Here is a 26,952-nt window from a genome sequence, read left to right on the forward strand (position 1 = left end):
TATATTTCAGCTTACATATCATTTAAAATTTGAAACATTTATCTCAAATCTATCCGATAATATTTGTTGAAAACAGACAGTTGGGTATATAATGTTAAGCCTCGCCGGGACCTAAACTTTCTTACTGGTTTTACATATATTTATGTTTTTAACTTACTTGCTGTTATATAACTCCACAACATTTCTTATTAGCCTCTGTGAGTAGCTTGAAAATAATTTCCGACATACTATATAATGTTTCGGGGAACGTTTATGTTGACGAAAGTGTATCATCAGGGTACTTATGCCAAAGGTGATTAAATTGCGCGTACCCGTGACACCATTTATATAACCCATATGTATGGTATGTAATGTGCGCATTAAAAATACGTTCTCACAATTTTTTATAACATAAAAATCCAAACAAAAGCTATCGACTGGCAATGCGACGAATTCCACATGATTTCTATTTGTCACTTGTAACATCGTTACATCGCGATATTGTTTCGGTAAATGTATAACCTGCCGATTTACACTATTATTCAAATGTGACCATGTGCCGATGACGAGTTTATCTGCATACGGTATAACAGTGGTATCATCCTTGGTCGGCGTAAAGAAAGACAAAGACAGTTCTTGATCAACCAGGAAAAATGCAAGCACATGAATTTCTAATGTTGTTGGTAACGGTATAAGCATTTCGAAACGTTCATTTTTGAAATCAACAAAATACTGCTTGTAAGCATTATCTATATTTTTCAACAATAATGTCTCATTTGACATACGTATGTCACTTATTCGACACTTATCTGCTTCCGCAACATGCACAATTATCGGTGCACGTATCTTCTCATACGATATAAAATACAATTTGCCATATTCAGTACCAACTGCAGCATAAGGCATTACGTTATGGCTGGCAATGCAACAGCTTTGGGGTATATGGAGTTCAGAAAACTTCGTATTGCGAAATATTTCTACGGCCCGTAAATTGGAGTCACGCGTTAATATAAGTAAGTTCTCATCCTTCAAACCATTTAATATTGTGAAATCTTCAACTGTGTAATTTGTAACAGAGAAATCTTGAAGCGTTGCAGTGTAACCTTTTATTTGTAATTGATATAAGGAACCCTTATCATCGGCAGCGTAGACATCTCCAACGAAATTTGATACAATTTTTTGGAAATTGGCAGTGTGTTTTTCCATTACCCATTCAACAGTCCATAGATCATGTTGTTGCGTTATATATATAATACTCTCAGAGCACGTAACCATGAGGCCATGTTTGTGTGGATAAAGGTGATATGCCTGTGGTGGGCCATGATGGGCTATTGTGGTACCCCATTGTCGTAATAAATGGAATTGTGCCACTTCGACCTGCAATCGGTGTGAAGATGTTATAATCGGACTTATTGTGATGGTCGATGTGACAGTCGTCCTTTTTTGCATTTCAATCAGAATAAGTCCGATTCAAAAATACATATAGCAAGCTAAACCCTATGCAAGTAACAGAGACACTACAGAGAAGTTGTAGAGAAACACCAACGACGAACACCAATTGAATGAAGATGGTAAAAACAACGGTATTTTGATACCGCTTTCTTCCTCCTAACACAGATCGACCGCAATAGCGGTAAAGCGCCTTTTTATGATAAACATTCATATTCCCATGATTGTGCGGACTCGGATAGGTGCCTTGCTGTTGACGGCACCATTTCCATATACATCAACGATTCTTAGTTAAACGGCAGAGTTGGGGTGGAGTTTATTCAAACGGCCCTATACCTCTAACTCTCTTTCAGACTTCCCATTCATTGTACTGTCTTCCGTGCAGAAGTATCAGCCGCCATGGAAGACGCAGTTAGGATAATGAGACACAATATCGAAACGAGTTTTCAGCGACAGCCAGGCTGATATCAGTTCAATTCTGAACTAACACTAAACGGTCGCCAATCGCTTCAAATAATGGCCCAACAGAACCGTGTATACAGAAGCGGGGCACAGGGACATCGATGGTAAACTGCATTGCAGAAGAGGGGAAACTGCGTTGCTAGGCACATCACCACCAGGCAAATTATTCTAAGAACGTTTAGGTATGATATTTTTCACATCCTAAAAGACCCGTCACATTTACACCCTAAGTAGGTTAGAAGCGGTTTATCGTCACTGTTGCAGAAGTTGTAAGGAGTATAAAGAGGAAGACAAGGTGGTTCATCTCATCTACAACTGCCTGGCGCTAAGTATCACAAGGCAGCGCTTTCTGGGAGCTCCCTTTCTGAATATTCTGCGCTAGATCATGGAGTATAACATCAAGGACTTGGTAGCCTTTTTCAGGTCCTCAAAATAATTCGAAGAGGGCCAAATGTTACTGGCCTAGGTGTGCCCTTGGGCAGCTACTTCAACCTAACCTAATATATGAGTTATAAAATAATTTAATTGTGATTTTTATATCAAAATAATAGTGATTCTGGCATTAAAGTTGGCATATTTCAAGAGAATATTTCCCAGTTACCTAACCACCATTTGATTATTAACTGTTGGCCACTTAGAGGGTTCCACAGTACAATTTAAAATACGGTCATACATATCATGGGACATACATATCATATGTGTTACTTTTGACCGCGTGTTTTGGGGGACCTCCGTTTTTCTCTAGCGTCTTTCAATGTGCGGCTGTCCAATGGCCTTATACGTTATCAACTTTTCTTTATCTTTTCGCCAAGTGCTGTCAGCAAGCGACTTCAGAACTTTGTTGCGACTATGTACTGTAGATGCAATTTCTCCTTCATGTGCCGAGACTGCTATCGAACAGTACGCCAAATGTGTTTTGGTATCTTAAATTCGGTAGCTTAATGCCATTGACGTGGCGATTTTCGCCGTTGCGCAACAAGATAGATCAAATCTTCCTCTCCCATCTGAGTGTAGGTCGCTCCACTTCGCTAGATAACTTTCTGCACCGGAGCGCTTTCATACATTCGCTTAACATGACCTAGCCTGAAAGCGTTTGGGCTTTTTTTCGCTGCACTTTGTTCATTTCTGTGATAAGTTAATCGGCATCCCGAACAGGACCATAAACGTTCCGGAGAACTTTTCTCTCGAACACTCCAAGAGCCATCTCATCTTCTCTCGACACTGTCCATGATTCCAAGTCATACATCAAGACAAGTATTATGAACGACTTGTTGGCAAGAGTCCTCCTCCGTTTGGTTTCGAAGCCGTTTAGTGTCGAAGCTGATTATTTTCGCTGTAAATGCTGGTTTTCAGATAGTCTCGAAGATGCTGATTTTTTTGGATAGCACCAAGTGCTTTGTCTTGTCCTGGCAAATGACGCGTGGCGAAACAACTAGACAATACTTGCTGATTGATGTTAATTTTGAAGCAGCACGATTTCCAATATCTTCACTACTGACATAAAAAGGGATATCCAACGAAAGACTCTCCTTGGTTAGTTTGTTTTCTAGACTTTAGAGTCGTGACAACCCTGTCGATTTCCATCTTCGAATTAAAAAAAAAAATATAGTAATAATTCCAAAAAAAAAACAAAGTAGCTTCATCCCTCTTCGCAATGATCCCTCATTTATATCGGCATTGCTATTTCGATGACTTTTTCGAGACCGACAGAACTTTATTGCTAGCTGCGATAAAAAATGTGTTCCATTTGACAGTGATTTCACGGTTGATCCCAACATACAAACAACAGCAGGGAGGTTGTAGTTCCTATATACGGCATATTGAAGCTCCTTTCATATAGTTCTTCTGATTTAAGTTTTTGTATAAAAGCTCGCCGTCTCGCAAGGGTAGCAACTGAAGCTGAGAAAGTAGGCCGATTTTATAGTACTCTACCAGCAGATATGCAGCGATTCGATCCAGATCAATGACCCTTCGAAACCAACGTACAAGGCGCGATACACCTCCGAAGAGATTTAGGTCCAAAAGTTTCCTTAAGGTTTCCGGAATGGGACCTATATGTTTTAAGCCATCTGCAAGGCAAGATGAGTTTTAATTTAGAAGCTTTTCATGGCACAAATACACTCGGTGTGTCTGGCAAATTACTTCCGACTAGTGACCCCGCTTAGAAAAACTTTTTTATAATTGTGTTTCTAAATGTTTAATGTTGTTCCGGGCAAAGGTCTTGAAGGCAGGATCTTCTGTTTGGAAGGCGGAGCAGACTCCACATCACGACGGCCGTCCCCTTGCTAGGCATCAGTCGGCTTTATAGCCATCCCTGTTAACTATTTGAAGTTAAGAAAACTATGGCATTTAGAAATAAAGGTAGGTTGGTGGACGCCACAGTTAATATAAGCTGTCGGTCAGCGCAGTCTGTCACTGCCACTGGAGATGTTTCGCGAGCCAAGATAGCTTCCTGCACTGTAAGAGATCTTCTCATTTCTGCCTGCTTCTGGCGGCTGGCAAGTTCGAACGGCAGAGAATGGGGCATACTTTGAAAACGAACAGATCAAATGGTTTGCAGAGTGATAAATACGAGACCTCCCAGATTTTTTCGCTCCCGATCTTTCTGATGTGAGTTATAGCCATTGCAAGTGGGGTGTTCCAATCTGGCGGTAAGCTTTGTTACTTATAATGCAGCAGTGTGGACTTTGTCTCTACACAAAACCGGCTACGGTTTAGTTGCGACGCGGAAGAAGTTAATTTGGGGGTCTAGAACGTATTTGTGTATAATTACTATTATAATAGAAAACCGTTTTATATCCAAATATCGGCGGATTATAAAACTTTTTCCCACTGAACGGAGCAATAGAAATTGAAAAATTAAATAATTGAATTTTTTCGGTTATTCGGGCAAAAACTAGTTTTTAGAAAATTGGAGCTTACGACGTTTTTCGCGCCACTAATTCAAATTTTCGTCACAAAAAGGGGATACATACACAAAAAATGTTCCATAGGTGCTAACTTAGCACCTACTTTTTTCACTATAACTATGCCCCAGAAAATTTTACTTACACTGAACACAACACCAAAATCATTCACCACATAAACAGCATCATCTAGGAAGCACGTAGCCCATTGTGTACTCATCACATGCGCCTTCGGCAATGGTATGCGAGATATTTCATGTAGTTTTGTTGTACCAGCAGAATAGTTCATTTCCCAGAATATTAATTCTTTTTCGAATTTTGAATATTGCATAATCATAGGCCAAGTACGGCTGGAGCATAGTAAAGAGAACATTGAGCATTTGATACCAGTTGAATGCTCGGCCATAAATTTTCCAGTACGACAATTCCAAATGCGAATTAAATAATCAGGAAAACCACTTAGAGCGATTAGCAGATCATGACGAGAGAAAATCAAGCTGACATAGCTTACGACTTGTGTACCTGGAGGAACATTTGAAAATATAAATTTTAGAGAAGGCGATATGTGAAGATATATCAAGTAGTTCTAAAATACCAAACTGATGTTTTTTTTTCGATTGTACTTTTGTATAAGAACCTGCTTTTGAATATATAGGACAGTTCCTAACAATTTCAAGCTTTGGTTGAGAGAAATTTTACGAGTTTTTGCTAACTCCAATTCTTATTCCTCAATTCTAGCACCCAACGAAAACCAGCATGTTTCTTTTTCGAATGTAAGGTTAACAGGAATCATTGTTCTAGCCTAGTTTATTATCCATATCGAAGTTTATTATCCATGTCAAAGACTACTTTTTATACTCAGTTGAGCAGAGTTGAGTAGGTGATTTAAACTTATGACGCAGAATAAAAAATTAGTGAAATTTTGAACAATGGGCGCGGCACCGCCCACTTTTAAAAGAAGGTAATTTAAAAGTTTTGCAAGTTGTAATTTGGCAGTCGTTGAAGATATCATGATGAAATTTGGCAGGAACGTTACTCCTATTACTATATGTATGCTTAATAAAAATCAGCAAAATCGGAGAACGACCACACCCACTTTAACAAAAAAAAAATTTTTTAAGTCAAATTCTAACAAAAAATTTAATATCTTTACAGTATATAAGCAAATTATGTCAACATTCAACTCCAGTAATAATGCGGTGCAACCAAATACAAAAATAAAAGAAAACTTCAAAACGGGCGTGGCTCCGCCTTTTTCATTTAATTTGTCTAGGATACTTTTAATGCCATAAGTCGAACAAAAATTTACCAATCCTTGTGTAATTTGGTAGGGGCTTAGATTCTAGGACGATAACTGCTTTCTGTGAAAAAAGGGCGAATTCGTTTGAAGCCACGCCCATTTTTTGTACACAGTCGACCGTCTGTCCTTCCGCTCGGCCGTTAACACGATAACTTGAGCAAAAACCGATATATCTTTACTAAACTCAGTTCACGTACTTACCTGAACTCACTTTGTATTGGTACAAAAAATGCCCGAAATCCGACTATGACCACGTCCACTTTTTCGATATCGAAAATTACGAAAAATGAAAAAATGGCATAATTCTATACCAAATACGAAATTGGATTGGTTTATTGACGCAAAATATAACTTTAGAAAAAAAACTTTGTAGAATGGTTGTGACACCTACCGTATTAAGTAGAAGAAAATGAAAAAGTTCTGCAGGGCGAAATCAAAAGCCCTTGGAATATTGTTATTACATATATAAATAAATTAGCGGTACGCGACAGATGATGTTCTGGGTCACACTGGTCCACATTTTGGTCGACATCTCGAAAACGCCTTCACATATACAACTACCACCACTCCCTTTTAAAATACTCATTAACACCTTTCATTTGATACCCATATTGTACAAACAAATTCTAGAGTCACCCCTGGTCCAACTTTATGGCGATATCTCGAAAAGGCGTCCTATAGAACTAAGCCCACGCCCTTTTAAAATATTCATTAATACCTTTCATTTGATAACCATATCGTACAAACTAATTCTAGAGTCAGCCTTGGTCCACCTTTATGGCGATATCCCTAAATGGCGTCCACCTATAGAACAATGGCCCACTCCCTCTTAAAATATTCTTTAATAACTTCATAATGTCATACAAACACATTTCAGGGTTACCCTAGGTTCATTTTCCTACCTGGTGATTTTCCTTATTTTGTCTCCATAGCTCACAGCTGAGTATGTAATGTTCGGTTACACCCGAACTTAGCTTTCCTTACTTGTTTTCTCTTGTTTTCGGGTAAGACTTACATATTTCACTCGCCTAAGTCGTCGCCGCAACATATTTATCTTCGAAGGTACCTACTACATATATGGTAGACTCTGACGCCAAAGCCATCCTCGACGACACCCCCAAGTGAAATGGCAAAGTGGGCGGGGATATCAATTTAGGAGTTCCACCGCCCTTCTTATGTGTAAGACTATCGATCTATTTTAAGCTTGCTTTCATCCATAAAGGAGCTCAAAAAGGCGGGACTTACTCTAACAGCCAAGGAACGATCATGGTAGAAATGCATATTTTATCGAATAACACCGTTGATTAGACCGTGGTGAACAAATCAAGAAAAGTCGCACTTCCAAGTAATTGCTTTGGTCGGACCTCACTAAGGAACACAAAACCATTAAAACATTGAAACTCACGTGAGGTATCCAAGGGAATTGGGTCCGCGCCAATAAGACACCGATGGCGATCAAATGGTAAACACTTGGAAATCCCAACAAACAACCTGAAGAAACGATGAGAAGACAGAAAGTATTGAAGACTTTATCTGCAGAAACTGCTTTGATGAACGGATGGAAGACCAACCAAAAAACTTGGCTTATTCTTCGTTTAAAGGAGAAAGGGCATCAAGTAAAATCCGTAGGACTGGCATATGTGTGCCTAACTGCTATGCTAACAAACCTATTGACCTGGCGTCGATCAATTTTCATAATTTATTAGCTTATACCCGCGGGTTTCACTCCACCTACCTATATATGTAAATACGCAGAACAAATAAAACTAAATTGAGATTCCTATGGTAGCGGACTCGGCAGGCTTTGGTTTGCCCTTTTTAAAGAAGAACGGCCTTCCTCTCACTTTCCGACGGCAAGTACCGAGGCTTGTATGATTAACTATAACGTATAGAAGCCTCCTTGTCCCGCATAGGGCATGTTGTGCGTATGAATGGGACGCTGCGGGCCTGACAGTATTCCCATCGATAAGCGTCAGCTGAAGAGAGGAATTAAGTGCAGCCTTTAGAAGGCCAGATAAACTTTCCTTTATTCCTTTCATATCGGCTGCCATTTCGGAAATGACCTATCTGAGAATAAGTTTGAACAACGGCCTATTCCAGTATTTGTTTCAAAAACATTTGTTTATTTAACATACCAAATGTTTAAAGCACCTCTCTAAGGCTGAGTATTGTCAGAATTCGCAGTTGGAATATGGATCAGACGTATCTTGATCCCATTCAATCTTTTTACCTACCTATATGGTTTAACAAACACTCTACAGGCCACACAATACTTACTCTCAAATACAAACAGTTTATGAAAATCCGGATAACGAACGATATGTATCCTAGGTCGCATTACAGTCTCTGAATAGGCAAACATTGGCAAAGAATGATGTCCGGCTAAATTCCTTGCGCCCGCACCAATATTCGGATTATCAACGGTGTAGTAAAGTTTGTTTTTACTTTTTAAATCCGTGAAAAATATTGTATGGTCATGCAAGAAGGCCAGTGCTTCCATTCCTATGGTGACGAGTGTATTGGAGCGGGCATAAGTCGCCCAAGAACTGAAAAAGCGAACAAAAATTTCACGAGACTACTAATTTAAACAGAATTAGGATTAAAAATTAGATAGAATTAATATTACCAAGACTGCCAAGGATGGAAGGTCGCCATTTTATTAGTTTTTGTTCAATTTCACGCAGGTAGAATCAGTTTTTCAAATTTTAGCTAATATTTTGTATGAAAATGGGGAAAATTGAATTGTAAATGAAGGAAAATTTCATTGAAGTGCTGAATAAAAATGATTTTTCTTTAGTAAATAAATTCATTGACGCGAAACATGTGAATGATGTCATAGAAACGAGTGGGGTTTTTTGGAGAAAAGTAACGAATATTGTTGCTACCTTTATTACTTAATTTAGTATGATATATGTAAAAATAAATACACACCGGCGGGCCAAAAGTAGGATCTATAAAAATAGTTTGTAAATCTTATATTATTCTTATTGTCGCAAATTGTACAACGAAACTAATAGCTGTGTTTTTTTACATCTATCTACGTTTACGCTTAAACTTTATATGGACTGCTCCCAAAAACCTAGTGACATGGAACTTTAAGCACAGCTTAACGCTCTAATAGGTTGTACTATTTAGGATAAAGGAATTTTCTATATAGGGCAGGGATCGAGATATTTAGAAAGTCCGTTTACAACATGTGGAATCTTGCAACCGGAGAAAATAAAAAGAAGATACACAATTTTTAAGAACTTACTTTATATAAACGGACCAAAAGGAACAAAAAATTTCTTGTTAAAAAACGTAATCTTGTTAAGCTTTGATATTCAAATTTTAACAGAACCAATGAAAAAATTTTTGCGTACCGTTTTTGTGTTTTTGACCATAAGCAAATCGGTTGTTCTACCTGTTCCTGTAGAGCGATTCTTTAACATCTATTTTCAAATGGTACAATTTTTTAAGTGTTTTAATATGAGAGGATTATTAAAACATAAACGTTTGATATTCTGGAAAAATATTGTGGGTGGCTTTCAGACAGGATTATCTACCATTTGTTCTACCCTACCGTGAGTTGCAATGAAACCTCGTCACTTTTTAGTTAATTTAAAATATATTTAGAAATAATAAGTGAAATAGAACTCACAACAACGGCACTATTTTTTTCAAGATAGAATACAGGATGCTGAATTTTTTAATAGGTTTTTAATCTGGTTTCTTCACTAAAGTTATTATTCATATTAAATCCGGCTAAACTATGTATACATAGATGTAGAGTTGAGAACGTAATTGATCAACTTTATTTATTTATATGTTGCATCTATTTATACTTACATACAACACATTTTGCTCGTTCTTCACACAATAATGTGATTAAAATATGTATTTATTTCTTGTTTCAACACTACTTGCATAGTGTATTGAATAATAATTCCTGTTAATACCATATGAGTGTATATAAATATGTATGTAGTATCTATGTGTATCAGATAAATATATAATGTAATTATAGTCTTGTAACTATTTAAAATATTTATGTGTTTTTAATATATTTTGTTGCCTTTTCCTGCTTTCGTATCTCGGGATGTATTTCAAGGACCTTCAGAATAAGCGCAATAGTGTAGCAAGGACTGGTTTGTTCTTATCGCATCCTTCGGTGTCTCATGACATGTTGTATTAAGTTTAACATGTTGTTTTACATATATTAGTGCTTACTTGATTATAATCATTTTGTTAATATGTATGTAAATATAGATAAATAGTTTTAAATATATAGATAAATGTGTGTATAATTATATGTTTTTATTTTATAGGGTTAAGTATGAAATTCAAACTGTATTGATTATAACATGATGGTCTTGGTTCATAACATATTTTTCTGTGATATGTAACTTTTATATATGGTATATATGTTTATATTAAGTTCTTCAGAAATGTTCTTCAACATTGTGGTAACCATCCAGATTCTATTCTACTAAACATAAACGATTGGTAGTTTGTTCTACTTATTTCTCGAACTCTTCTAAACGCTTTTAGCGCAATCAAGCATTAGCTTCATAACAGATTTTTCTGTGATATATAAATTTTATGTATGCTATATATATTTATATCTTGTTTTTAAATAATGTTCTTCAGTATTATCATAAAGGTATATTATATCGCCGTTTTATACAGCTTCTAATCTACTAAACATATACGATTAATTGTTTGTTCTACTAATTTGTAGAACCCTTCTAAACGATTTTCGTGCATACAAACATTTGTCGGCACCAATACATCTATTTCATCCCCTCTAGCTTTGTTGCTCGAACTTATATCGGCAGCCGCATCCCTTCCCATATTTGTTGTAACTGTTTTATCAATTTCTTTGATTTGCTGCCACTGTACTGCCTTATCCTTCTCCACACTTTCATTCTTGATCTTACTTAAACGATGTTGGACAATTTTGTCAACTCCAATAAAATCGCTTGATTCATTTAATGGTTCATTAGCAATAATTTTACGCTGAATTTCAGTGCGATAATAATCGTTGATTAATGAGAGCATACCCTTGGTATACCAATAGATAATGCCCATTAGAAGCACACCTTGCATGAAGGGGCCAACCATTTTGATAAGTTGCTTATTAACTAAAAATAAACTCTTTTTTCTTTAACTTTCGATTTGTTGCTGTTCCCCGCTTTAAGGTTCATTAAGTATTTTTATATGTAGTATATGTGGTGCATAAGTATATTTGTTTCAGAAAATTATTTTTGATAAATATATGTGATTATATATGCTTTTATATGATTAAATAAGTTTATATATATTTGTTTATTTAATTTTATCAATAGCTTTTCGTTATGTTTTGGATAACTACTGTGTAACGGCAAATGATTCCAACCATTCTCTCAACATATAATATTGCTCCTTGAAATGTGGCCAAGCCATTGTAACAATTAGCATGATGGTATTAGCAAAAACAAAGAGCTTCATTATCTCGACCGCTGTAAAGGAGAGAAAATGTTCATTATGATAAATGTATTACTATTGATTGGGATCTATTAAGTCCCGTTTTATACCATTAAATTCTTGAATTCAACTCTTTTGGCGTTTCCTTTTATGCTTTCTATACGCGTTTACTTGAAAGCAAGTTTGAAACAAAAAATGGAATACAAGCAGAGAGAGGAAGAAGAGATAGCAAGAAAAAATTTAAACGACTTGACGGTACGTATGCTGTTGTAAACTTCCCCTCTCTTCTCACCTCTTGGCAGACTTGAATTCAAGAAATGTATGGTGTAAAAGGGGCTAAGGGCTACATAATTAATAACGATCTTACATAGACTAAATGGGTCCATAGAAAAAAAAAATGAATACTAAGCAGATGCAAGACAGATGAATTTACATTTAGTAATAGGCAAATAATCGCGACAACCCTCCCGCGAAAGCACTAGACCCTGCGAGAAATACACTAACAAGGCAACTGAGAGTACAAAAGCAGCGCAATCTTAGATTCAATTAGCTTGATTTTAACACGCTACAAGTGAAGTACACGAATACAATAAATTGTGAAGATCTACTACCATAGAAGTGCTGTTAATGAAAAACATTTTAAATGTAAAAAATTTCCGTGATTCGAACGATAACAGACGATTTATCGAATTATTTAAACTCGCAACAATTACTTATTAGGAGGATTTTATTCGAGGTTTGCAGATATGTAAAAATAATGAAACTAGGCTCAATATATCTCAGAGGAGATTAAGGTAAAGATTATCTTTCCATTTGCATTATAGTAATTTTAAGATATTCCCGCAGATTGGTGGGCTCTGGACCTACATACTTTATGCCGACTCCGAACCGCTTCGTTGCCGAGGGGAGACCCCGTTTAAAAAACGTTTGCTACAGCTGTTTGATGTTGCTTTTTGATGTTGCTTTTTCTAAGAGTTGAACCCAGGACCGTCGTTTTGGTAGGTAGCACGCTGCTTACACAATACTATGTACCCGGTAATATTATACTGTGGCGAATGTTAGTAAATAATCACAACAACAAAAACGGCAAGCAGCCACACTTATGTACATGTACACATTAAAGCATAGAAATTATCTCACATACACATATGTAGTCTTCAGCTAAGAGACGAATACATATAGCTAAATAACCAAGTATGCGATACAACTGTTCCATCTTCGTGGAAACTACGAATCCATTGGCAAGTGTTAACATTAACGCGATACTAGCAGTGCTGAAGCAAATGTCGTCACAAATATCAACCGATATGTCAGCACAGACGACGCAGATTACATCCAAAATGGAAGCTTAAGCTTATCATTGCAGGTGGCCCAAATGTCTTCACAGTTATAAGAACAGGAAGCAAGGGTAACATCAAAGCTGGGGGCAAGATACAACAACTTTACAGCTCGAGGCAAAGAGGTCCTATACAGGAGTTGTAAATTAATCGCCCAGCAGCGAATAATACAAAGGTAAATACACCATCCTTTGACGGTTCTGTTCCTTTACAGAAGCTACAGTTTGAGAAGACCGCAGCAGTGAACAACTGGAATGCTGAAAATAAAGTTGCTGCACTTTTCTTGACATTGAAAGGATCTGCTGCTGAAATCCTACAGACAATTCCCGAGGGAGAGCGGAGTAACTACGAAGCTTTGATGGACGCTCTAGAGAGGCGATACGGAATCGAGCATATATACCAAATGGAGTTACTGAACCGCTTCCAGAGGGCTGGTGAAACGTTGCAAGAGTTCGGGGCGGACCTTGAAAGATTGGCTCACCTTGCAAATGCGGACGCACCTGTGGAATATACTGTGAGAGTTAAAATTCAAACTTTCACAAATGAAATTCTGGATGTCGAAACGAAGCGACAGTGCAAACCCAAAACCTACATTCGCAGAAACGGTATCACATGCACTGATTCAGGAAACAGTATCGCTTCCGTGTAAGCCAGGTTTCAAAGCACGCCGTGTGGGAGGCCAGACTGGGTGAACACAACTCTAGATACGGGCCCTTCTCATTCCATAAATCGATCTGATTTGGTCAACAGGAGAGTAAAGCCATTATTCGGAGTAAGATTGCGTACGATCCCTGGCGAGTACAACCAAGTACAGGGAGAAGTGTCATCTCCCTGTACAACCAAAAAAAAGGAGAAGTGACATGTCCCCCAGCGGGTTAGGGGGTCAGAATATACCCGCTGTAGGTATGCCTGATATAAGAGGCGACTAAAATATCAGAATCAAGGGGCTGTGTAGCGCAACCCTTTCAGGTTACCAGCGTAATATATAGCTTCTCCAAACCCAATTGTCAACCTCACCTATTCGTGGCGGATCTTGTTTCACTAACAGACGAGGCTCTGGACCCCAACAAGCTCCTCATGGAACTTAGGGGTGGGGAGGGAGGGATGGCCACAAGGTTTAATGTGGCCATATAAATCTTTCCCGAGATGATTGTGCCAGCACCTTAGTGGTGCTGTGTACCGGATCTGTATCCGGCAAAGGACCATCACACCGATAACACCCAAAGCCTTCGGGTCGTAATTGGGAAGGCCTCGGTTCTGCACAAATTCGTTGTGGCAGAGATTGTTGATGAAGTCATATTGGGAGTGAACTTTTTAGTTGACCACGGCATCAGGATTGATATGCAGAGAAGGATTATGCGCTGTAAGAACAAGGATGTGTCACTTAGCTTTAGTTTTGAGAAGGGGATTAGCAATAAGCGAGTGCTGGTGGAGGAGACTCGACAAAGACCACAAAACTCAACAGCAGTAAACCGGGCAAAGATTGGTTGAACGAATGGAACACACAAATCAATACCGATGGACCTGCGGAAAGAACACTGGCATTGACAAACTCAAATGGACGCACTAAAATGAAGGAAAGAATTTCCGAGAAAGAATGCAAGGGTGGATTCAAGCCAGTGGGCACTACTGTTGTGGAACGTTAGAACGATAATGATTATGCAAAGCCAATCCGTCAGTTGGGAAGACCCGTAAAAAGTTACAAGCGGATCAGTGATGCGGTCTATCGCATACAAACAATTGGGAAAATACGAAATATATGGGCTGTTCATTTGGAGAGTCTAGTAGCGGTTGGATCGGAAAATCTGTCTGATCGGGACTTAGATGGAGGGCAGTGTGGCGAATGTTGACATCACTAAGCTGTTAGTAAATAACAAAGCAACACAAAAACGGCAAGCAGCCACACTTATGTACATGTACGCATTTAAGCAAAGAAATTATCTCACATGCACATATGTAGTCATCAGCTAATGGACGGAGTTCTTACTCACACATACACACTCATATAGCTAAATAGCCAAGTACGCCATACAACTGTTCCATCTTCGTGAAAAGCCTAAACCTTAGGAGAAATATGCGAACGAGAGTATAAAAGCAGCGCAAGCTGAGGAATAATCAATCAGTTTGATTTAAACACGCTATCAGTTGTGAAGTATAAGTATTATTGTGAAGTACTACTCCCAAAGAAGTCTAAATGAAGACCATTTTGTATCCGCTTCCTGTTCTCGCTTCCGTATCGCCCATCAATGTTTCGTAGTTATTTCATTCTCCCTCTGGAATGGTCTGTAAGTTCTCAGCGGTTGGTCCTTTTAACGCCACGAACAGTGCAGCAACTTTTTCTTCGGCATTTCAGTTGTTCGCTGCTGACGTCTTCTCAAATTGGAGCTAAAATCAAACGTTGGGGATTTTACCTTCAGAGTAGACGTTGAAGGGATTGGACGGTTCAATTGTAACTCCTGAACCCGATCTTTCAAAGCATCCATCTCGGCCTCCATTTTATCTCGTCGTTCACTAAAAGCTTTCAGCTGCGATGAGACTTTTGTTTCCTGTGCATCCAGCTTTGTTGCGATACGCTCTTCTTGTGCTTCAGGTTGTAATGTTATGCGTGCCTCTTGTTCTTTTAATTGTTCTAAAATTTGTGACGCCATCTGTGTTTTCTGTTCATCCAATTGGGATGCCATATTGGATGTTAAACGTATCTCTTGGGATTCCATCTTGGATGTTAAACGCGTTTCTTGTACTTCGAGCTGTGCTGACAAATTGGTTGTTATTTGTGACGATATTTGCGTCAGCACTACTAGTATCGCGTTAGTGTCTTCACTTGACAATGGGTCCGGAGTCTCTATCTTCTCCACCATTTTACTCGCTGACTCTTCCACATCAAGATAAAAAGAATGTTCATCAACGTCGATTCCATAGCTTCCCTTAGTCGTGATTTTAGCTTGAATTTATTGCCAGTAGGATTCACCCCACGGGCTTCCAACTCCTTTTTTAGTTGTTGAATCTTTAATTCACTCAACTTGCCCATGTCCTTGTTGTCCTCTGGAATTTATTCAACAATTCCTCTTTTGACACTAATTGTAACAGATTTTGGGGAGTTCCGATAATTATGCACCTTCTGCTCGGGTTCTAATCGTTGAAATGTCGAATAAATAACTCCAATATTCAGTATTTCAAAATGGGATATATTTAGACTACTTTGAGGGTAGTACAATTGTACTACACTATCACGTATTTCTCAGCTTGCCCTCCTTATATTTTCTCTGTTGCCTCGTTCGCATATTTCTCCTAAGGTCTAAACTTTTCACGAACATGGAAAAGTTATTATATCGCACACTTGTTTTTTTTAGCTATATGCGTGCGTATGCGTGAGTAACAACCCTGCAAAAAATCGTGCGATTAATCTCTAAGGAGAGCGGTCTGTGATTGATCTCTTTTGCCCACATTGGGGTATAATTGATCCCCTCTAGTCCCTTTTGGGTATATTTGGCGTCAGTCAGTTTGAAAATTATGAAGCCAATTGAAAAAACAAACAGAAATGAAATTAATAAAATAAAAAGATTAAATGTGATTGAATAGAATTATTTAAGAAACATGCGGCGCTCTATACCGAAACAAAATAGTAGGACCACATGTTCCATTATAATAATATTTGTTTTGTTTTTATTATTCTACAGCACTAATACGAATACAAATCAAGAATATTGTATCAGAGTTTAAAAAATTATAAAATCCGTAAGAACAAAGAGGATCCGTCCGACAATATCCGCAGTGGTACAAAGAGGACAAGACGAACAGTACCCGTAAGGGAATTACGGAGAGTGGAAAATGATCTGTCCGACAATACCCGTAGGGGTACAAAGAGGGCGTGTCGAACAGTACCCAAAGGGGTACAAAGAGGAAGTGCCGAACAGTAAAAAAACGATCTGTTCGACAGTACCCGTAAGGGTTAAACAGGTACAATTGGTCTGTCCATGGGACATGCTCAAACAACAGGGATCACTCCAACTCATATAAAGGGATCAGAACTGGCTACAGTCGCATATTCCTTTGCGACTCATCCCGGATTCATCCAATGCTAATCGCGTTTTGCAGGGAACTTTTGCTCATACATACATATATGTATGTGAGATAATCTCTTTGCTTTCAGCTGCTGGTTATGTGTGTGGAATATTCTTCGTAGCCTTCTATGTAAGGGTGGCTGCTTGCTTTAATGTGTGCATGTACATAAGTGCGACTGCTTGCTCTTTTTGTTGTTGCGATTATTTACTAACAGCATAGTGATGCTAATATTCGCCACAATATTTAAACAGATAAAGTGTGAAGAATAAGTTACCAGGCACCATTGCACGTTTCATAAATATTTGGTTTGAACAAAAAAAAAAAAAAAAAAAAAAACGGAAATAAGAGCCATGTTTTTTTACATCTACATAACTTAGATAATGTTTAGGAGCGGGAATTATTGAAGACTTGCGGCAGTAGTTAAATAATCCGCCGGGATGTGCTTAATAGCGGAGACGCGCACATCTAGTGGTCATAGTGTATAACCAGAGAGGCTAGATATAATAAGTGACGTCAGTTCGATTTTTATTTGTAATGTACCTGATTGGCGGCTATTAAAAAAAATGTGATTGTTGGAAAGAGGAAGAATTGTTTAATTAATACACTCCCTTAAAACAAAACAAAAATACCTCATGAAAATGTGTAGAAGTAATTTAAAATTACCCCTCAAATAAGACATTACAAATTTATTTCTCTTATTATATCTATCCTCTCTGGTATAACCTATAGCTGAATCGAATCGGTTGCGATGAATCGTGGTCACACACACTTTTTGGTTGACTTAAATCGGCTATCGAAGAAAAATCGCTAGACGCTAGACCACTATTAATTGTATAGCGTTTACAGTTGCATTTATTTCATTTAGTTTCAATTTAAATTATTTCCTATTGAAATCATAGTTCAGAGCAGTGTATATCTACGATCCACACTCTATGCTTTTCGTTTAAAAGTTCAAAAACATTTCAAAAAAAATTATAAAAATGTTTAAACTTTTGAAAGCCAAATTTTTGTGGTCCAATAGAACAAGGCGGCCACCGTGGTGTGATGGTAGCGTGCTCCGCCTATCACACCGTATGCCCTGGGTTCGCACCCCGCGCAAAGCAACGTCAAAATTTTAGAAATAAGGTTTTTCAATTAGAAGAAAATTTTTCTAAGCGGGGTCGCCCCTCGGCAGTGTTTGGCAAGCGCTCCGGGTGTATTTCTGCCATGAAATGCTCTTAGTGAAAACTCATCTGCGTTGCAGATGCCGTTCGGAGTCGGCATAAAACATGTAGGTCTCGTCCGGCCAATTTGTATGGAAAATCAAGAGGAGCACGACGCAAATTGGAAGAGAAGCTCGGCCTTAGATCTCTTCGGAGGTTATCGCGCCTTACATTTATCTTTTTTTTAATAGAACAAGGTGCAATTTGTTCTCTGAAACCATAACGCATTTTCTCTGTCTTCCGTATATGGAGAAAAGTTCGAATTAATTGTGAGCAAAGCTGGTAAAAACATGAGCGTCTACTGTACACACTTAAAATCAAATATTTTCTTTACTTCGTATAAAGTAATTATGTCAAGAGTAGAATACCTTCCGAAGAGCGCAAGTAATCACCAAAACCCGAATTCAAATCCTTCTCGGAATGCAATGCCTTTGTCTTCTCCACCTTTAACTTCTCCTCCAGTTTAGCATTGGCCTCATCTTGCTTGCGAAAGTTGTTCTTCAATTTGCCATATCCCGACGAGGAGTTGGCAAAAATGCCTTTCTTAGGCTTCATCGTGGAAGGTAATCGCGTTTTCCGATTCCCCTGCACTTTTGTACCAATTAATACAAATTATTTAATTTTTAAAAAATTGTAACCTATAAAGGCTACCAATTATTGCGAAAAAGTTCCACTCACACCGATTAGTTGTTGCCAACTAAATTTTTAAATTTCAATACGCTGTTATACCTGAGGAACTTAAGCTGGGGACGAGCTTTTGTGGGTCACTCATAAAATCGTGAATTTCCTATGGCTTCCAAGTTCATGTTATTGATTACCTGTTACTATTCACGTGTGGCATTTTCTAGCGTAAGAAAAGTAAACAACAAAAACAAATTCAGAAATTTGTAGTATGCGACTAATCGGTCAGCTAGAAGTGAAGGATAGCAATTTGTTCGAGCTGGTGCTAGAATGGTGGTAAGAACATTGACATTATGTTGAGTGAAAAAAGAGATTGGAAATATTTCTTTGTTCTCAGTTCTACAGTATAGGTAATGACTCATATTTGTTAAATATATACAGTAGACGCTCACAAATTAGAACCACTTAGTTTTTAGAGTGATTATAATTTCTGAAAAATTAAGTCATCTTGCATTAAAAAAATCACAATGAAATTGTGTCTTATTCAATTTTATTCATAACAAGTAAGGAAGGTTAAGTTCGGGAGTAACCGAACATTACATACTCAGTTGAGAGCTATGGTGACAACATAAGGGAAAATAACCATGTAGGAAAATGAACCGAGGGTAACCCTGGAATGTGTTTGTATGACAGTGTGTCAAATGAAAGGCATTAAAGAGTATTTTATGAGGGAGTGGGCCATAGTTCTATAGGGGGACGCCATTTAGGGATATCGCCATAAAGGTGGACCAGGCCTGACTCTAGAATTTGTTTATACCATATGGGTATCAAATGAAATGTGTTAATGAGTATGTTAAAAGGGAGTGAGCCTTAGTTCTAAAGGTGAACGCCTTTTCGAGATATCGCCATAAAGGTGGACCAGGGGTGACTCTAGTATGTGTTTGTACGATATGGGTATCAAATTAAAGGTATTAATGAGGGTTTTAAAAAGGAGTGGTCCTAGTTGTATATGTGAAGGCGTTTTCCAGATATCGACAAAAATATGGACCAGGGTGACCCAGAACATCATCTGTTGGATACCGCTAATTTATTTATATACGTAATACCACCAACAGTATTCCTGCCAAGATTTCAAGGGTTTTTTATTTCGCTCTGCAGAACTTTTTATTGTCTTCTACTTAATATGGTAGGTGTCACACCCATTTTACAAAGTTTTTTCTAAAGTTATATTTTGCGTCAATAAACCAATCCAATTACCATGTTTCATCCCTTTTTTCGTATTTGGTATTGAATTATGGCCTTTTTTTTCTTTTTTCGTAATTTTCGATATCGAAAAAGTGGGCGTGTCATAGTCGGATTTCGGCCAATTCAAAGTGAGTTCGGATAAGTACGTGAACTGAGTTTAGTAAAGATATATCGATTTTTTCTCAAGTTATCGTGTTAACGGCCGAGCGGAAGGACAGACGGTCGACTGTGTATAAAAACTGGGCGTCGCTTCAACCGAAATCGCCCTTTTTCACAGAAATAAGTTATCGTCCTAGAATCTAGGCCCCTACCACATTTCACAAGGATCGGAAAATATTTGTTCGACTTATGGCATTAAAAGTGTCCCAGACAAATTAAATGAAAAAGGGCGGAGCCACGCCCATTTTGAAATTTTCTTTTATTTTTGTATTTTTTTGCACCATATCATTACTGTAGTTGAATGTTGACATAATTTACTTATATACTGTAAAGATATAAATTTTTTGTTAAAATTTTGCTTTAAAAAAAAATTTTTTTTTTAAGTCGGCGTGGTCGTTCTCCGATTTTGCTAATTTTTATTAAGCATACATATAGTAATAGGAGTAACGTTCCTACCACATTTCATCATGATATCTTCAACGACTGCCAAATTACAGCTTGCAAAACTTTTAAATTACCTTCTTTTAAAAGTGGGTGGTGCCACGCCCATTGTCCAAAATTTTACTAATTTTTCATTCTGCGTCATAAGTTCAACTCACCTACCAAGTTTCATCGCTTTATCCGTCTTTGGTAATGAATTATCGCACTTTTTCGGTTTTTCGAAATTTTCGATATCGAAAAAGTGGGCGTGGTTATATCGGACTATCATTTTAAATAGCTATCTGAGATGACTGCTCAGGAACCTACATACCAAATTTCATCAAGATACCTCAAAATTTACTCAAGTTATCGTGTTTACGGACGGACGGACGGACGGATGGACGGACGGACATGGCTCAATCAAATTTTTTTTCGATCCTGATGATTTTGATATATGGAAGTCTATATCTATCTCGATTCCTTTATACCTGTACAACCAACCGTTATCCAATCAAAGTTAATATACTCTGTGAGCTCTGCTCAACTGAGTATAAAAACGAGAAAACATAAGGTAACAATCCAGTACAATACATATCACATGTTCTCATACACAGCTGTACTTGTACACAGGGTATTATAGCTTTGATTGGATAACGGTTGGTTGCACAGGTATAAAGCAATAGAGCCATGTCCGTCCGTCCGTCTGTCCGTTAACACGATAACTTGAGTAAATATTGAGATATATTCCACAAATTTGGTACACGAGCTTATCTGGACCGAGAATAGATTGGTATTGAAAATGAGCGAAATCGGATGATAAGGACGCCCACTTTTTATATATATAACATTTTGGAAAACACAAAAAACCTGATCATTTAGTAAATAATACAACTAGAATGTTGAAATTTGACGTGTGGACTGATATTGAGACTGTTCACAAAAATTTGAAAAAACTTTTTAAAATGGGCGTGGCACCACCCACTTGTGATAAAATCAATTTTACAAATATTATTAACCATAAATCAAAAATCGTTAAACCTATCGTAACAAACATCGGCAGAGAGGTTGCCTTTACTATAGCGAATGCTTTGAAGAAAAATTAACGAAATCGGTTAAGGACCACGCCCACCTTTATATAAAAGATTATTAAAAGGGTCGTGGACGAGTAAAATTAGCTATGTCTTTGCAAAATAGAGCTTTATATCAATGGTATTTCATTTACCAAGTGGATTTATAACAATAAATAGGAAAAAAATTCAAATTAAATAAATGGGCGTGGCACCGCCCCTTTTATGACTAAGCAATTTTCTATGTTTCGGGAGCCATAACACGAAGAAAAATTAACGGATCGTAATAAAATTGGGTATACAAATTTTCCCTATAGCAGGAAATATTTCTAGAAAAAATGGACGAGATCGGCTAAAGACCACGCCCACTTTTATATAAAAAAATTTTAAAAGGGTCGTAGACAAAAATAATAAGCTATATCTTAGCGAAAAGAGCTTTGTATCAATAGAATTTTACTTTCTACATAGAATTATAACATTAAATTGGAAAACACTAAAATTTTTGAAAATGGATGTGGCACCCCCCTTTTTGGTCTAAGCTATTATCAATGTTTCGGGAGCCATAACTCTAAGAAAAAATTACATATCGTAACAAAATTGGTTACACATATTTTCCCTATAGCAGGAAATATTTCTAGTAAAAATGCATAAGATTGGTTAAGGACCATGACCACTTTTATATAAATGACTTTAAAAAGGGTCGTAGGCAAATATAATAAGTTAAATCTTAGCGAAAAATAGTTTTGTACTAATCGACGGCCACTGTGTTGTGATGTTAGCGTGCTCCGCCTACCACACCGTATGCCCTGGGTTCACACCCCGGGCAAAGCAACATCAAAATTTTAGAAATAACGTTTTTCAATTAGAAGAAATTTTTTTTTTATTGCGCAGCCTTGTAACACTAATAAGCACACAAAACAAACAACAACAGCATTTCAAGTGTACAGCTGGGTATGTAATGTTCGGTTTCACTCGAACTTAGACTTCCTTGCTTGTTTTTTATTAAATATATATATATGTATATATACGCTAAATCAAAAAAGATCCAAAAAACAATTACAATAAATATATTTTTTCAAAATACATAAAAGATCGATAGAAATACATTAAAAAAGCCAAAAATGAATCAAAAACTTCATAACTAATATTCAGCGATGTGCAATGATTTTTTGTTAGCCTCATGATAGGTATTAGAAATAGCCTTTAAAATTTAAGATTTATTCGATTTGATAAAGCTGATTGCAGATGGCGCCACATAAAATTCTAGGGCTAACCGCTTCCCTTGAACACCTTTGTCAAGCTTTTCCAAGGTCTGAACTTTGGTTTGTAAGGACAAAGTATTTTTCTTACGTTTATTTGGCATTTCAGCTAATTGCTTTTACTTTTAAACAAACAATGCCAAAACACGTGCACGCGTATCGAATTTCAGACAAAAACTAACAAAAACTGTACTGAATTGCGACGAAAATCCAACGACTACCGAGCGTAACATGAATAAATTGGGAATTTCCCTTTATATATCAATTTTGCAACAAAAAAAAAAAAAAAACAAAATACTCCCAGAAATTGGAATTTCCGATTCTAATTTCAGATCATGTAATGTATTGAACAAGTTGATTCTAATTTCTGAACATTCTAAGAACTGATGGTTCTAATTTGTGAGCGACTACTGTATCTATATACATACATACATTGTAGATAATTCAAAAGTTGTATGAATTCCTGTGTTTTTTAAGCACTGAGTATGATCTTATTTTTATGGAATAATTCTATTGTGTAATTGAGTAAGGTTGTACAGCTGGGTAAGCTATCACAGGCCTGACTCTTACGTCGTCGTTCTTATACTTTGGGCATCGTGATTTTTCTAGGTGCAAGGTACTGTTTAACAACTTGGGTCACGCCAAACTGGGATGGAGCTTCGGGGGCGCCATTCTGACTTCCTCGGCTGTGGAGTCGCAGAGGTCTGCAGTGTTGTTGTTGTTGTAGTGATAAGGACACTTCCCCTTGGGGACGGTAACAAGCACCATAAAGGTACCTAGCCCGACCATCTAGGGAACGATTTGGTATGACCAGATGAAACCGTCTACGCTATCCCGCCCTCCTACCCCCTACATCCATCAGGAGTTCGGGGTCGCCAGAGCCTCGGCTGTTAATGAAACAGGATTCGCCACGGGTAGGTGAAGTTTACAATTGGGTTGGAGAAGCTATATATTCCCCTTGAGAGGGTTGCGCTACACAACCCCTTGAATTAATTTGGTATTTTAGTCGCCTCTTACGACAGGCATACCTACCACGGTTATATTCTAAGCCCCCTAACCCGCTAGGGTGGGGTCTGCAGTGTCTGATCATAGTGAGTAGCGGTTGCAAGTGGGCATAGTTTTTTGATCAATCGGATTGCTATATAAATGTGTAACTACCTTTTAATACCATAGCCGAGTTGTGCGCTGGGCTTGGTGTCCGCCGCGCAAAACCCTTTGAATGATACAAACTTCACGGCAGACTTAATGGACTTTCATAAGAAAACAAGTTCTGAATTGGTCGGAATTTTTCAAATATCGGTACCGAAGCCCGACTGGCTGATGCCACCGTGCAGGCAAATAATGAAATCACGACCATATAGGAAACCACCGTGCAGGCAAATAATGAAATCACGACCATATAGGAAACGTGAAGGACGGACCAAGACAGAAGCATAAAACGGCTTTGCGCCGTCTGCCTCAGAGCCATAGTATGTCTTGCCGCCTCGAAGTATTAATTGCAATATCCCAGCTAATAATCCAACGTTAGAATGAGTAGCCGATTGAAAAGCAAAGTCCTCTATCAACTAACACAAATGACACTTTATAAGGGTAAGAGTGCTGAGCTTAGCGAGTGTATAAACTTTTTGCACCAGCGGCAATAAGTGCGGTAGTGCGAATGGCAACGCTTAGCCCTTTTTGTATCACGATAAAGCTCCTATACGCGGGCGAGCTGCAGCTCGACATTCCTCGTCGTACCAGTTCTTTTGCGGGCATAGATTCAGGGGTATTAACGTGGAGTAGCAACGTCTCCTCATTCATATAAAAAGGTGTAATTTATATTACGATTTCCTAGGCAGGACCACTCAATACAGCTCGGAGTACTCCATTTCTTTGTTTCTCAGTACTCTATGAAACCCCTAGGGGAGAACACTTCCAAAATTGAAATTACTTCATTGCCCGTAGGTTTGGGCGGTTTTAATCTGCTGTTAAAGTTGAGCTCAGTTTTACATTGCCATTTTGTGGCCGTTTTCTTAAATTATATACTCTAGTTAACTTAAAATCGCATTGAAAAACCGGGCCATAGAGTAGTCTCAAGTATAGCTAAGGCTGGAGTAAATAATCCATATTAAAATACTTACTTACTTAATTAGCGCTTAACCGTTTAAACGTTTATGGCCTTCCAACAAGGCGCGCTAGTAACCTCTTCTCTCTGCCAACCGGCGCCAATTGGTCACACCAAGGGAGTTTAAATCGTTTTCCACCTGGTCCTTCCAGCGGAATGGGAACCGCCCTCTGTGTAGAGCTCATCGTTAAATCTTCTTTGGTACTCGCCATCGCCAACGCGTAGAAGTCCATAAATCTTTCGCAGAACTTTTCTCTTGAATTGATTTTTGGCAGTGCTCAGATAGATTACATGATAAGGGCGAAAATTGCTCTCAGTGAGCATATTTTTATGATGAAACCTTGCACTACAGGTGGCCAAATGTCAAGTCGCAGGGAAGTCAATAAGCCGCAACCCGTTGGAAGGTGTTGCACCGTCAAGCTAAATTTTAAGATTTTATGACCAATGTGCAATGTTAGATTACATCGTTAGGACGAAGATTGCTCTTATTGAGCAATTTTGGGAGCAAGTGGAGAATTCCCCACCTTTTAATGCTGAAACCTGGTACTGCATGTGGCGATATGTATGTTGAGCCGCAGCGAAGCAAATACCCTTTTATTGTCCAATCTAGCTTTAAAGCCGCTAAGCATGATGTAATGGCGAGGACATTCATGGTATGACATTTCCAGTTAATCAGATATTTTCTATTGCAGCGGAGGACAGTCTCTTTCCCATCACAACCATCAACACCGTAGAGCCGCTTTAGACTTTGTTTTAGATTTGGCCCATACTTCCCACAGACTTAAATATCGGTTAGAAATAAAAGGTCCTTTTTTTAATTTACAGCTGCATTAAATGCATGGTGTAAACATTGTATTTGCATAATTAAAAATGAAAATATAATACAATTGTCGAAACAGCTATTTTTTTAATATTAGAATACCATAATTTTTACTGTTTTATCATTATTCTTTTTTTTTTTTTGAAACACTATAAGAAAATAATATTATGTAATCATTGACTTTTTCTGACAAATACTACATACACACATACAATATAGTACAGTTACAAATCGATAGAACTACACTACACAATTTTTTATATCTTAGTTTGTATTTCTTTTTTTATATATTTTTTTTCTACTGCTATGTACCAATATCCCTCCATAGCATAAAAAAAAAATGGGATTATAAAGCTTTCTTAATCTACATAGTTTATTTTTTATGAATTTGAGGTTATGTACCTACATTTTTCTCAAATTCCTCTATGTGAGATTGGTATAAGATTTCTATAGGGAAAATATTGAAACTGAAACGGTATTAAACAAATCTTCCATTAGAGAGGTGCAGTGTGTACGAATTTATCGGGGATAGCGCTAGTAAACGAATGCAACGAAATGAAATTGTATGCAACATAATACTTAATGATTATTCAATCCAGCACAACCCAATGATTACGACTTAGGGTGTGGCTTAGCATTTTTCTTTCATCATTGGTAATTTTAATACTTCACAAATTGAAACGGTCTGCCCGAAATAGGTTAAATAAAACAAGTCTAGAAGTTTCGCCGTGGTTTCGCTGCAGGATGGAAAATTGTTTCTAAAAAAGGAATCTGGTAAATGTTACTTACAAAAGATGTACACCATAAAACGAGTTTGTTATTCTAAATTAAACGACGGATAAGTCAAAGTAATTTACTTCAGCGAATCGCTGCGTTATAACGAAATATGTACGGCTAAGACTGACTTGGTACGATGAAGAATGCCGCGTTGCAGCCGAAATAAAATACGCTGCCTACAGAGCTACGTTAAAAGCGAGCGCGCTTGTTGCGCTACGCGAGACGCCTTTTCAGGAAAAAAAGGCAGAGTCAAAAAGGCGTGAGTGAGAGGAGCTTGAGTTGCTAGCCACCAGGAATAAGTCCCAACAATTTTACAGGGATGACGAACCCGATCCCGC

At 37.7% G+C, this 26,952-nt stretch overlaps 2 protein-coding genes across 2 annotated transcripts in view; both read right to left on the reverse strand.

Moving 5' to 3' along the window:
- Xport-B (exit protein of rhodopsin and TRP B) overlaps window positions 1-11,199 on the reverse strand; it is a 29,857-nt gene extending 18,658 nt beyond the window's left edge. The window contains exons 1-5 of the mRNA XM_067761040.1: window positions 10,849-11,199; window positions 8,388-8,671; window positions 6,967-6,980; window positions 4,942-5,318; window positions 158-1,356 (exon numbers count right to left, since the gene is read on the reverse strand). Of these exons, the coding sequence (XP_067617141.1) occupies window positions 158-1,356; window positions 4,942-5,318; window positions 6,967-6,980; window positions 8,388-8,671; window positions 10,849-11,199 (2,225 nt within the window). The remainder of the gene's footprint in view (window positions 1-157; window positions 1,357-4,941; window positions 5,319-6,966; window positions 6,981-8,387; window positions 8,672-10,848) is intronic.
- A 160-nt stretch (window positions 11,200-11,359) lies between these two features.
- Xport-A (exit protein of rhodopsin and TRP A) lies at window positions 11,360-18,846 on the reverse strand. The gene is made up of 2 exons (XM_067759320.1): window positions 18,511-18,846; window positions 11,360-11,576 (listed from the first exon to the last, which is right to left on the reverse strand). Exons 1-2 carry the CDS (start codon window positions 18,695-18,697, stop codon window positions 11,446-11,448), a joined length of 318 nt encoding a protein of 105 aa, XP_067615421.1. The 5' UTR covers window positions 18,698-18,846; the 3' UTR covers window positions 11,360-11,445.
- Window positions 18,847-26,952: the final 8,106 nt, after the last annotated feature.

This window comes from Eurosta solidaginis, chromosome 1 (genome assembly GCF_040869045.1).
Source record: "Eurosta solidaginis isolate ZX-2024a chromosome 1, ASM4086904v1, whole genome shotgun sequence".
NCBI classification, from domain to species: domain Eukaryota; kingdom Metazoa; phylum Arthropoda; class Insecta; order Diptera; family Tephritidae; genus Eurosta; species Eurosta solidaginis.